Genomic DNA, 13,847 nt, shown 5'->3' on the forward strand with positions numbered 1-13,847 from the left:
ATAGACAGAAGGAAATGTCGGTAGGTAGGTAGATAGGTAGTAAGCTAGATGTCTGGAATGATGTGAACTTAGTAGAAGTGGGATTTGAGATATGTGTCAGTCAGGGTGTAGTCAGGAGACAGAAACCATATCAGTTATTTTTACAGAAAGAATTTAAGTAAAAATTGTTTACAAATATTACACTGAAGTGGTAAAATAGGATACTAAAGTTTTCACAGAGGTATCAACTGTGGCAAGCAGCTACCCACAGTAGTGGCTTGTCCCTAAGGCTGTGGGACAAAGGAAAGTGGTTGGAATTATTAAAATATATATACTCACGGGAGGGGCCCTATGGAGTTGAAACGCAGATCTCTGAGAAGAGGCTGCTGCTTAGACTCCTGTTAATGCCTCCGGGCGGGTGTGGAGAATGGGGCCTGCGGGCTCAGACACCGGGTGCTGGTGTCTCTGAGGAGGACACAACAAGGCTGTTGGGGATAATAAATGAGGTAGAAAACGATGTTATTTTGTTCTAGATGGCTAGCCAAAACAGTCAGTACTTTTCTGCTTTTTAGAAGTCTTCCTCTCTGTCTCTCAATAGGGCTTTTAAAAAGGTTTTATTCATACTGATCTTGTGCATTTCTTAAATTTATTGCTATCTATTTTATATAAGGTTAGTTTTGTTCCTGTAAATGAAAACTTTTACTCTATTTTATCTTTAACTGGTTGTAGTTTGTATATAAGAAAGCTTTTGATGTTTAAATATTAATTTAACATCCAGAATCCTTACTAAATTTTGTTACTGTTTGTCATAGGTTTTCACCTCCATAGTATTTCAACTTCTCTAAATGGCTCTTACAGAAACCTGCTTTGCATTTTGTTATGTGGGAAACTATCTCCAACACAGTTTCTCTTTATTGACAAGTACCATTTCTTTTCCTGAAATACCATTATAAAGTTATCATTACTGGTCTCCCTGCTCCTGCCCTTATCCCATTGCAAGTTTATTCTCAACACTGCTAATTAATCTTTTAAAAACAAATCATGTCACATTCTTGCTTAAAACTCTTAAATAATCATCCATTGTTCTTTAAGTAAAATCCAATTCTTTACCATAAACTATAAGGCTCTATGTCTTCCTCTATTTTGGCTGCCATAACAAATACCATAGACTCGGTGGCTTAAACAACAGAAAATTTTCTCAGTCTGGAGGCTGGGAAGTGCAAGATTAAGGTGCCAGCCAATTCAGTTCCGGGTTCCGGGTTCCGGGTGAGAGCTCTTCCTGGCTTGCAGATGCCCACCTTCTTGCCATGTCCTCCATGGCCTTTCCTCCGTGTGTGCACCTGGGGAGAGAGATCATTCTCTTTTTCTTCTTATTAAGGCTACTAATCTCATCATAAGGGCCTCACCTTCATGCCCTAATGTAATAACCCTAATTACCTTCCTAAGGCCCCACCTCCAGGTACCACCATATTGGAGGGTAGGGCTTCAACATACAGATTTGTGGGTTGTGGGGATATAGACGTTCAGTTCATAACAGTATAAAATGATCTGGTCCTTGCTTATCTCTTCAACCTCTTCTTAGACGCACTCTCCGTAGTCCCTTAACACACTGGCCTCTTTTCTCAAACACATCAAGCTCCTTTCAACTTAAGAATCTTTACACATGCTGTTCTCTTTGCCTAGAGGCTTTTCCTTCTGCTCGTCACATGAGAAATTTGTTATCCTTTAGGTCTCAGTTTATATATCCCACTCCCAGAATCCATATATGTAAGTCTTCTCTATTCTCTGACAACTTATTGAATTGATTTAATTATAATCTATTACAATTGTGTATTTATATGTTCCTACAAATGTGTCTATAATTTGTGCACATAATTTTATTCTTCTGTCTTCTTTTGTATAGTTCACAATTCTCCATAATAAAAAGTTTTCTTAATGGAAAAAAATTCCATTGATAAACTTTTTTTTATCTCTTAGATTCACAGGCGAGGTTTTGCTTTTGCTTGATCATACACTATTAAGAAAATAATACATACATTGTTGTATTTTCACAATACTTTTAAGAATAAAAGGCACATACCTTATGCCATAATTCCAGTTCTAGAAATGACTTGTATATGTAAGTAGAGATATTTATACGTGGATTTACATTGCAGAAGAGCAAAGGTTTGCAAACAACCTAAATATCCATAATGGGTGTGGGGGGTTAACAAAATTTAATGAATTATGGTATAATCATACTGTGAAGTACTACTCAGTTATTAGAAAAATGGGACAGTTTTATATATAATGACATGGAATGATTTCCAAGTAAGAAAGCAAGGTACAGACTATTATGTATAGTATGCATACCATCATTTGTGTCCATAGGTAACCAAAAAGGTATTATACTGGAATTTATCTGGATTATTTGTGGAAAGATAGATCAGAAACTAGCAACAGTGGTTGCCTCACAGACAGGGATCCAGATGACTGAAGGTTTAAAGACAGGATGGAGACTTTCTTTTTCACTGAAAGAATAACAAAAAATTACTATAGGAGTAGAGATGAATTATTGTTTGGGGCTGAAATTATGGGAAAGAGTTTTTGAACAAAGTTAATAAAAGCTTAGTATTGCTTTTATCTAACAAAAATAAAAGTATATTAATAGGTAATTATAATACTGCTATGAGAGATATAAAATGGTTTCATTTATAAGTGGAAATATTATCTGGATTTTATTTATTTATTTTCAGGTGGTGATAGTGGACTGGATGGGTTAGGAGGACCAGGTGTACAACTAGGAAGCCCAGACAAGAAAAAACGCAAAACAAATACACAGGTAAATTGACGTTTTCTTTAATAGCAGTTTTTCTTTGTGGATATAATCAGGCTGGTGAGGTAAATTTAAACTTGGTCATGGAATTTTTTCCTATCCTCCTTCAGAACCTAATAGTGAATTCTGCAGTGATCATATTATTATTATTTTTTACTCTGCACCTAGTGGCAATTGCTGGACTGTAGGCCTGAAGTGTATATTGCAAGTGGGAAGTATGGGCAGATGAATTAAAATGCTTATTCTTTAATTTAAAAGACATAGATGCTTACAGTTCTATTCAAAGACTTAAAAATATATATGGACACAAGTTTAACCTGAAGTAATAATGTTCAACTATTATAATAATTCAGTAGTAAGTGCATATCATGAAGCAATCTTGATGGAGGTATCTTTTGTCCATAACCTGTGGTTGTAATAAACAGTTACAAATACAGGCTTTATGGTTTCATTCTCTATAAATTTGAAGCACTCTTTTAATGATGAAGACTGCAAATAAGTATACTTTATGTACAGATTACTTTTTTCCATTTTGGCCACCATGTGTTAACCTTGCAGTGTAACTAAAACTGGCAGTTTATTTTTCCAGTCTGAGGCCTAGAGTGTAGTGCTTTGGGAATAAGTTAATAGCTACTCCTAGAAGTTGAGCTAAGAAAAAAATTTAGATCCTGTTTATTATTATATAATTTTGTGGTTATTTGGGGGTATGAAAGGTATTTTTAGTTAGAATTTTAAGTGAAAGATTCTAGTTATAATAGGTAAGCATATTAAATGAAAATTATGGCAATGTATCTTCTTTTGAAGGTTAAATACTTCTGGAGTTTGAAGTAACAATGAATTTGAGCTCAGAAAAGTGTTACTTTATTTCCTTTTCTAAATGAAAGAAACCTACACATATTTATCATTAAAAATAATTGTATATAAACATTTGGAATTGAAGAGTCAAGTGAAGAGTTACATTTTCAGAACACTGCAAGAGAAATTTGACTAAAATTAGGTTCATAAGTGTTAAGATTTTATAGCAGGACAATCTTAATGACTTCTTTGATCAAAAGCACGTATTTTACTTACATTCTCATTTCAGGGGCCTTCTTTTCCTCCATTGTCTGAGTATGCGCCACCACCGAATCCCAACTCTGACCACCTAGTGGCTGCTAATCCATTTGATGACAACTATAATACTCTTTCCTACAAACCACTACCTTCGTCAAACCCATATCTTGGCCCTGGTTATCCTGGCTTTGGAGGCTATAGCACATTCAGAATGCCACCTCATGTTCCTCCGAGGATGTCTTCCCCGTACTGTGGTCCTTACTCACTCAGGAATCAGCCACACCCATTTCCTCAGAATCCTCTGGGCATGGGTTTTAATCGACCTCATGCTTTTAACTTTGGGCCACATGATAATTCAAGTTTTGGAAATCCGTCTTATAATAATGCACTAAGTCAGAATGTTAATATGCCTAATCAACATTTTAGACAAAATCCTGCTGAAAACTTCAATCAGATTCCTCCTCAGAGTGCTGGTCAGGTATCTAATCCTGACTTGGCACCTAACTTTGTCCCTGGGAATAATTCAAATTTTACTTCTTCATTAGAATCTAATCATTCTTTTATTCCTCCCCCAAATACTTTTGGCCAAGCAAAAGCACCACCCCCAAAACAAGACTTTAATCAAGGAGCAACCAAAAACACTAATCAAAATTCCTCTGCTCATCCACCTCACTTAAATATGGATGACACAGTGAATCAGAGTAATATTGAATTAAAAAATGTTAATCGAAACAATGTAGTCAATCAAGAGAACAGCCGTTCGAGTAGCACTGAAGGTACAAACAACAGCCATGCAAATGGGACACAGAATAAGCCACGACAACCTAGAGGGGCAGCAGATACGTGCACCACCGAAAAAAGCAATAAATCCTCTCTCCACCCAAGCCGTCACGGCCATTCTTCTTCTGACCCAGTGTATCCTTGTGGAATCTGTACAAATGAAGTGAATGACGATCAGGATGCCATCTTATGTGAAGCCTCTTGTCAGAAATGGTTTCATCGAATCTGCACTGGAATGACTGAAACAGCTTATGGCCTGCTCACTGCAGAAGCATCTGCAGTATGGGGCTGTGACACCTGTATGGCTGACAAAGACGTCCAGTTAATGCGCACTAGAGAGACTTTTGGTCCACCTGCGGTGGGCAGTGATGCTTAGTCACAGCCATTAACTAAAGTGGATTCCCTCCCCGCCATGTATTACAGAGGGTCAGTGACACAGGATTTTAATGTTTTACATTATTTTTTTAAATGCACATGCAAAAAGATGATTTACCTTTTAGTTTTTATTATATTCCACCTCATCGCTAGTGCAAATTTTGTATTGTCTTTGTTTTCTATCTTAAATGAGAATAATGTATATGGTGGTGCTTTAGAAAGTACTATACAAATAAATGTTAGTTGTTGTTGTTAATCATAAGTATAAAAGCCTCCTGAAGCTTCACAATAATGTATAGCAAATGTAGGCAAGTTTTGACTCATGAAAGTTAGAACCATTGAAAAATGTATATTTCAGTGCTGAACTTTGGCGATATCACATTAAACATTTAGTTCAAGTGTTTTTTCAAGGATTCATTTAACATGTTTTCAGAAAAAAAATATGTATAGCTATAACATGGAAGAAAGTATACATTTTATGGATGTTTTTAAAAATTATAGACTCCTCCCTAACTAGGGTCCTTGAAATTAGTGACTTTTGTGTTTCAAGTGAGTCTCTCCAGGATATCTGTTTGTACAGATATGACAAAGATGTCAGCATATCATAGATACCCAGTAAGTATTTGTTGATTAACCTGTGGATTGTACCACATGAAATTGCTAATTTTAGATCAGTTGAAAATTCACTGCAGTTAGTAGAGTTGATATAAAGTATGTTTCTAGTTGTGCTATTTAGAATTATAACAGTATTATGCTTTTCACTCTTTACTTCTCTTTGATTATTGAGTTGTTTTGTTATTTTCCAGAGAAATAAATAATATAGTATCCTCAGAAGAATTGTGAATACTTTTTAAAACATGATTTCAAACTGAGACATATTGCAAATGAGATAGATAGAAGCAAATTTGGCCTAAGAGGTCTCTGAACTACTTACTGGTAGTTTGAAAAGTCATGCTCTGGGGATCTGAATTCAAAAATGAGTTTCCAGAGAGATCAAAATCAATTTTAAGCAAAAATCGATTAAGAACCAAGGTGAAAGCTAACTTACGAACAATAATTCAACGCCTTGCAGCAGACAAGAGTTTCTGCTGTGTCTGGGGAAAGTGTAAAAATGGACCTGAGAGTATCCTTTTGAGAGATGATAAAGAACCGAGACAGTTTGAGGTGTACTCAGTAAGATTCAAAACAGCAGAAACCCATTTTTGGAATGGATCATAACCTGTGACAAAAAACAACAACAACAAAAACTGTATGATAGTTGATAGCAATTTATAAAATGGTTGAGTGTTGGTGAAGATCCCAAACTTGCACCATCATTATCATTGCGACCAAAAAGTTTCTGAAGACCATATGGTGATCTGTGAAAGGTATAATTAATTACTACTATTTAAACCCTGGTGAAATGACAGCAGCAGCATATTATGAAGAAATTAAAATTATGCATGAAAAATCTGATTAAAAAACAACATCCTTTGGTTAATCAACAGGAACTCACTCTTTTACATAACAGCACTTGACCTCACGTATCACAAGCTACTAAAGCAAAGTTAATTAAATTGGACAATTAAATTTTGTCATGTCCACAGTCACCAGGCCTTTATCCAATGAACTATATTTTTCGTCATTTGGAGCTTTTTCTAAGAAATAGCATATTCTTTGAGAAGGAATAATTGGAGGATTTGAACAATTTATGCAGCCTAACAAATGATGAATTTCATAACAATGAAATTTTTAATATCCTATTAGAAGAAAGTTATTAATACTCATGATACATATTTTGAATTAATCTTATTTTTAAAAATACAGTGCTTTAATGTGACCTACAAAAACAGCAATTTCATGTGGTACAAAGTAATACAAGTTTTTCTCCAGTTACCTCTGACTAGTTAGAGGTCAGTACAAAATATTTTCAGTAGTTGTAAAATATATACCTTTATACAGTTGTAGGAAATAAAATGATGTAAATTCTAATACTCCTTTGAAGCAGGTTAAAACGCAGTATTTTTGGCTGGCTGACATTTGTTGTGTTCAGTAGCATACTTGAAGATCCCAATTTGCTTACACTGTAGCTTTTGTTAGATACATAATTTTCTAAATATTTAAGGATGTAGTTGTGTTGTTCTTGAAATCCTAGTGAGTGCTGATTTTTAAGAAATGATGCATTTCATGCTATGTGCCCATTCCTAGCATCAGATCATGATTTTTTTTTTTAAATGACTGAATGCAGTTAGATAGGTATTGAGTAGAAACTTCCAAGGGCCACAGGAGTTAACGCTTTACGTGGCAGTACTTCCGTTGTGCTCATTGCTAAAACTGATTATGCAGTTTTTTAAAGCCCTCTGTTGCTTACAGTTTCAATTGTTATTTTGTGAAAATGAAATAACCTCTCCCACTCTAGTCAAAAGATACTTGATTTGTAATGCAATTTTTTCATTTTCCATTTCCAAGTAATTGTTTTTAAAAAGTTACAAACAAGTGAGTTTTTCACAGGTATTTAGGTCTGTAGACCACCTTATTTAAATAAGAATCTGTAAGTATTCGAAAGAAAAACTTGTGGTTGATTTTGGCAGTGAACTATAGTCATAGCTGATGAATGTTTTCTTGTATTTGAATTAATTTTTTTATGAGTTCTACATTTGTCTCTACATAACACTAAGTCAAAAGTCATCTAAACCGTTTTTTGTAGGGAAAGTGATGAATTATAAAAATGACCAGATACTAATTTGACCCAAAGAAGGTTGTTATAGAAATGGATGTGACTTTCTTAGGACGAGTGATGAGCTGCCCTAAACGTTTAAAAATATTTAGTGATGGAAAGAAATGCACACAGGTAGAATAATCTTCCAGTAGCATTGCACCTTTTTGGGGGGTGTAATTCTTTTCCTTCACTGAAAGGCCTCATCTCACATGCACACATACACACACACGCACACAGTTGAGCAGGAATTCTTGGAGTTTCTCCTATATTCTCATTTTGCCAAAGTTCAGCCTGACAAACTGAGCAGTTAGGCTCTTTCACCAATGCTAGGTTACTGATGGAAAGTTTTAAAGCATTAGTTCATTTCTCAGAACTTGCTTTGTTAATTTCACTAGAGAATTCCTGGTGCACTTGCTTCTAGATGCTACTGGACTAATACTGAAACAGCTTAGCTTGTAAAAGAAAAATTGTTCTTCAGATAGAGTGCTTAGAATTTAGATTTGTGATCAGTGTTTTCCTTTTGCGTGAAATACTTTAGAATACTGTTAGGATTCTTGTTATCCAAATTAGATGATTATGTACATAAAACTGAAGATTTTCTAGTACTAGTACTTACTCTTCATAGATTAACACAATATAAAGAACTCTGATTTTTTTGTGTTTTGTTTTGTTTTGTTTTGTTTTGGTTAGACTCCCAACTCTGTCTAGTAATAGAAACGAAACTCAATAGTATAGATCCCCATGAAATCTGCCAACTTTATAATCATCCAAGTTAAAATAAGTATCAGGAATTTTCATCCAGTCTTCTTTCAAACTTTCATCTTGAACAAATTAAGAGTGCTAGTACTTTTTATCCAACATACTATAGTAATTGTATTTAATAGTAAAAATATATGTAAGCAATGAAAAGGGAGCTCTGAATAGTTTTTGGATTTCTTTTTTGCAATGTGTAGAGTTTCATATGCATGAACATTTGTGCTATTTTAGACTTTTTTTTAATTAAAAATAAGGCTCCTAAAGTTCATTTGTAAATAGTGGTTTGGTATCTATATAAGATGATTAGATTCTTAGAGAAGCTCATAAAGGCTTATTTAAACCATGATGTAGTTAACCCATAGTATGATGCTGAGTGCTTAGCTTCTTTAGGGAACCAATCAATGTATTTAGGTGGGAGAAAGAAGCAGATTTCCTTTTTTCTGATGTGATTCAGGAAGGTTAAATTCTTTGGTGTGTTTTCCAGTGCCCTCTTAGAGACCATCCTAAACTCGGGTGGGATGCTATGTAAGCCAACTTGCTTTTCCCTTCCTAGATGCTCTGTGCTTCAGAATTTCATCTTTCCTCCAACCCCCTTTCTTTGTGTGGCTGTGGCTGACTAGATTTTAAGTCAAAAGTGTTTTCTACCAAGATGTGACTGAAGATAGTGGGATTACATTTCTTTTTTTAAAAGGGTGTTATTAGTTCAGAATGAATATTTAATATCTAAAATTTCAAACAAAATGACACATTTCAGGCACCATAGGGAACAGTATTTTTATTGAATTGGCTGATACTGTCTTGAGAACACTTCACCATTTCCTTTAGAATGTTGGGACTTTTAACAGTTTCCTTTCCTCTACTACTATGAACCCAGAGGTTTTCTTCTCATTTCCAAATTTTAGCAACTTCCCCTTTTGTTGGTGTTCCATTTATCCAATAGAGCAGTGTAGAAGTCACATCTGCATTTTTCCAATCCTTGGTGCAATGATGGGAATTCAGAGGCACCCTTGGAGTGAGGAGGCTAGAGGTGGCATTAACATCTCCCGAGATGAGTGGTCTAGGGGAAATGAAGGAAAGAAAGTGGCTATCGATAAGCCAGACGTTAACAAGTCAAAGGCTGCCTGTATGTCATTGAAAACTTTTCATGAAACCCAACAGATAAGCTTCATCTTTGTCATATTTTGTCAAAATACATTACTTGCAATTATATTAAAACATATTCTAAATACCTGTATTTCTTGTTCCGTAGATGATGTAGGCGATGTTGCTTGTTAGTTAAAATATCTTATAAAAGAAAGTCCTGCTTCTTATCATGATGTATGTGACTTAAATGACTGTTTCATATTAAAACTTTCTTCCTTATGTACTGTTTACATATACCTCTTTTTGGGATATTAGTTCAGTACTTTTATACAAATCTGAGTGTGTTCCACATTGGTGACATGTATTTTTGCAGTAATTTTTTGTTTTGTTCTTAGAGCATGTCTAAAGTAACACATGCACTAGTGCTGTGGTCTGTGGCAAAATTACTGTAATTCAAATTGGAAAATAAAATGTTTCCAGACTTTGTCCAACATTTATTCCTATGGCAAAGGAAATTACTATGTAATACTAATTATTTCTTATGCTGGTATGTTTAAGCTACTCTATGAAGTATGTGAAACATCAATATTTATGGATTAGTAGATGGCCTGATGTCTTTGAAATGGGAGAAGGGGTAAAATTTGGTGTTAGCAATTCATAACACTCATAACACAATAAATATTTCTTAAAATGTTTATCTTCCTCTTACAGATATAATTTACTAAAGAGTTAGATTCTGACAGTGGATATTTTTAGCCCATACCATTAAAATTTTATATACTAGACTTTGAACTTATTCTGATATCTTTCAACCAAAAGAGCTATCATTCACTCCACCATAACGAAAACAAATAGTAACACTGATCTTCATTTACTAAGAAACTACAGGCATACCTCCGAAATATTGCAGGTTCAGTTCCAAACCACTCAATAAAGGGAATATCGCAATAAAGCAAGTCACACAAATTTTTTTGGTTTCCCAGTGCATATAAAAGTTATGTTTACACTATACTACAGTCTATTAAATGTGCAATAGCATTATGTCTAAAAAAATGTACATACCTTAATTTAAAAATACTTTATTGCTAAAAATTGCTATCATCTGAGCCTATTGGGAAAATGGTGCTGATAGACTTGCTTGATGCAGAGTTGCCACAAACCTTCAATTTGTAAAAAAAAATACAGTAGCTGCGAAGCGCAATAAAGCACAATGAAATGAGGTATGCCTGTATTACGCTACCATGAAACTTCTCTAACTTACTTAGACTTGTATCCACTGATACAAGGACTTGAATGGTGTTTACTTTGTACTATCTAATGAAAAGATTTGTTAATAAAAGTTAATGAAGATTTTAAAGAAAAATGTTCAATCTTGGGAAAATTTAAGCTTTTCAGAGGCATTTATTTAAAAATGGAATTTAAGAATAGTTTAAAAGTATTCTTTTGTCATAAAACAAGTACCCAAATAATTGTAATAGATAATACTTGGCCAATGCAAATTTGTGTATTTGAAAGAAAAAAGAGTGCAAGTGCTTAAACTGCATATCTTTTTAAAGTATTCAAATTTTTAGACTTTTATCAATTGAAACTATCCTGAATTAATAAGATCTTACTATATCAGTGATGTATATTACAAGATAAATGTCTACCTATGCTTTGTTAATATCTCTATACAGCATCATTTTTGGCGTGGTTGTTAATGGTATGTTTTGTACATTTGTTGACTTTATAGAATTGGCATAGCAATAAATCTGATTTAGTTCTTAATATTTTAAAAAATGCCAGATAACATACTGTGTCATAATCCCATTATATTTTACTCGAATGCTCAGTGTTTTCATGGGTCTATTTTTTAAAAATTTAGTGTTACATGGTAGGGATTTTTTTTGTGTGTGTGTGTTTTTACATAAATCTTTTGGCCCTGAGTAGGTTTCTCTTTAAATCAGAGGTTTAAAGAAGTATTAGTATTAAGTGATTCATGAATTGCTTTGTGGAAAAATTTAAAGTATGAAGTGACTAGGTTCCCCCCAAATTGTTTATTTTCTTTATATGGTTAATGTACAGGTTACAGTTTTCAGAGAAATAAAATTGGCTTCGTAACTGATAGAATGTTTACGATAAGAATGGTAGATAGTTTGTCTAAGGGCTTCCAAGTATTAAACCAAAAAATTCTCAATTCTGAATTACTTTTCTAATAATTACTATAAATAGTGTTAAGCCAAATCTCCTTTTTCTTTTAAAGGTATTTGAGTCTTACAATTTCCTCTTTTTGATCCCCTGTTCTTCTTCCTTAAACACCATGTTAGTATTTAAAATTGGAGTTTAACTTTTCTTCCACATTTTTTTTTTTTTATTCTTTAGATAAATAATAGGACAAATAGAGGTTCTACTATCAAAACAGTCCATGTTATTGTTGGTCATTCTTTTCAGGGATCATGCTAAATGTCATTTGTGCATTGTATAAATAATGTTTTTACCAGTATATAGACCTACTATTAGTAGAAATTATGTATGGCAGGCTTTCTTGAACAATATGTATTATAAATTTGTTTACTATAGTGTTATGCTTCAGATTCTTTTAAATAAAATTAGTTTTTAGAGAAAAATTACTGTTTTTTAAGTGCTTTCATCAGACAAGTAGGTGTGACAGTTTTGGCTTTGGGTAGGAGATATCTCAGGAAACATTAAGCGATCAATTGCCTATAATTTTCCAGGAATTTAATTTTATACTGAGGAGCAAAGCAATATTTTCAGACAGGACTTGCTATATACATACCTTTTTTTCCTATGAAGTTTATACATAACAGTATGAACATAACATATCTTCATGTTGATTTTAACAAATTAGGACTTCAGTTCTGTTAATAAAAAATTAATTGGTGAGGAGTTCCACAACCTTAGCAGCTTAACGATCCCTGAAGCAGAGACACCATTGTAGCAATATTAAGAACAAACTTTCTTGAATGATAAGATTAGGTTTGCAAAAGATCTTCAAATTTTATTTGAAGCAACCATCAGGTGCTTTGAGTATTGCATGAAAAGAGGCTGTATAATGTGATGCATGTCAGTTGATGCAACTTGGCATTAGAGGTAATAGAAATGACAATAAGCAAATTACATCAAGATAAACTTTGTACAAAAGTTCTATTTAAACATGGAAGGAAAAAAATGAAAATGCATTTATCTTACCTGCTGTAAGAGAGAAGAAGTGTACAGAGACTTATAAAATAATATTGTCAATCGATGCTCTAAGGCACCCACTCTATTCTACACATATAGCAGTGATAAATATAAAGGTAAAATTGAGCTCAAAGCCAACATAAATATATCCAAGGACAAGAAGTATAGAAAGAAAGCATAAGCCATACTGAAGCAGCAGACTGCCTGACTCTGGGTCCAGAGCAGAAGTTTGCAGTTGGAAATTCTAATGTGACAGGATAATGAGGTCTTACAAGTGCTACTGCATTGCAAAGCTTATGAGATGCAGTAACATTGCAGTGAAAGGCAAATGTATAGCTTTATATAATTTTTAAGCCCAAAATATAATGAGCTAAGTATTGAGCTCATGAGGATAAAAGAATAAAACAATCCTAAGGAAAGGAGAAGGAAGGAAATAAAATAGAAAACAAACACTGGAGAGGAACAGTAGAGCCACAAGTAGGTTATTTAAGATTAATAAAATTGATGAGCCTCTGGTAAACTGATTTCTTTTAAGTGGTAGAAATAATAGGAATGAAAAGGGGTAAAAAACAGCACTGCTGTAAGCCAGGGGCTGAGCTGGGATTTCTCTCCACTGCTGCACCACTTGTGAAAGGCGGCTACAAAGCAAAACCTGCCTCCAACTGATACCTGAGGCTCTAGCTCATAGGAAATACAGGCCTAAGGTGGCAGAGTGCACAGTTTTGAAGTCTGCTCAGTTGGTAACTGGTGTACAGTATCACCAAAGAACTGAAACAGTGAATTAACACTTGGCTGAATTGTCGTCCCAAAGACACAAGTTGGAGACAACATAAAACTTCTAGAAAGGAAAGGATGGACCCAGAGGAAAGAAAAATAAAAGACAAAAACTCACTGTAAATAAAAATTTCAAAATAGATGAAGAAATCTGATGATAAGAAAAACACCCAACCAACACCTTTTGAAATTTCAATCCACTCAAGATGACAATAACAGAATAGCCAGGAAAAGACGTTAAGTATGTTTCAGGATCCTGAAAGGTAAACTAAAGAATAAAAAATAAACATTATGAAACCCAATAAGTAGACATTCATTTATTCAATATTTATTGAGTTTATTTTATCAGACTCT

General features: G+C 33.9%; 1 protein-coding gene across 2 annotated transcripts in view; it reads left to right on the forward strand.

Annotated features, from left to right (window-relative positions):
• The window catches only part of PYGO1 (pygopus family PHD finger 1), a 31,466-nt gene that overhangs the window by 16,955 nt on the left and 664 nt on the right, over positions 1-13,847 (forward strand). The window contains exons 2-3 of one of the 2 annotated variants that reach the window (XR_002137397.2): positions 2,715-2,800; positions 3,879-5,053. Coding sequence is in view for 1 of the 2 variants with exons in the window: in XM_019732295.2 (XP_019587854.1) it covers positions 2,715-2,800; positions 3,879-5,003 (1,211 nt within the window). In the remaining variant the exon portion in view is untranslated. Of the gene's footprint in view, positions 1-2,714; positions 2,801-3,878; positions 10,026-13,847 lie in introns of those variants that run through there. The other variant, XM_019732295.2, reaches the window with a different exon arrangement.

The sequence above is a fragment of the Rhinolophus sinicus genome, linkage group LG03 (genome assembly GCF_036562045.2).
Source record: "Rhinolophus sinicus isolate RSC01 linkage group LG03, ASM3656204v1, whole genome shotgun sequence".
NCBI lineage: Eukaryota > Metazoa > Chordata > Mammalia > Chiroptera > Rhinolophidae > Rhinolophus > Rhinolophus sinicus.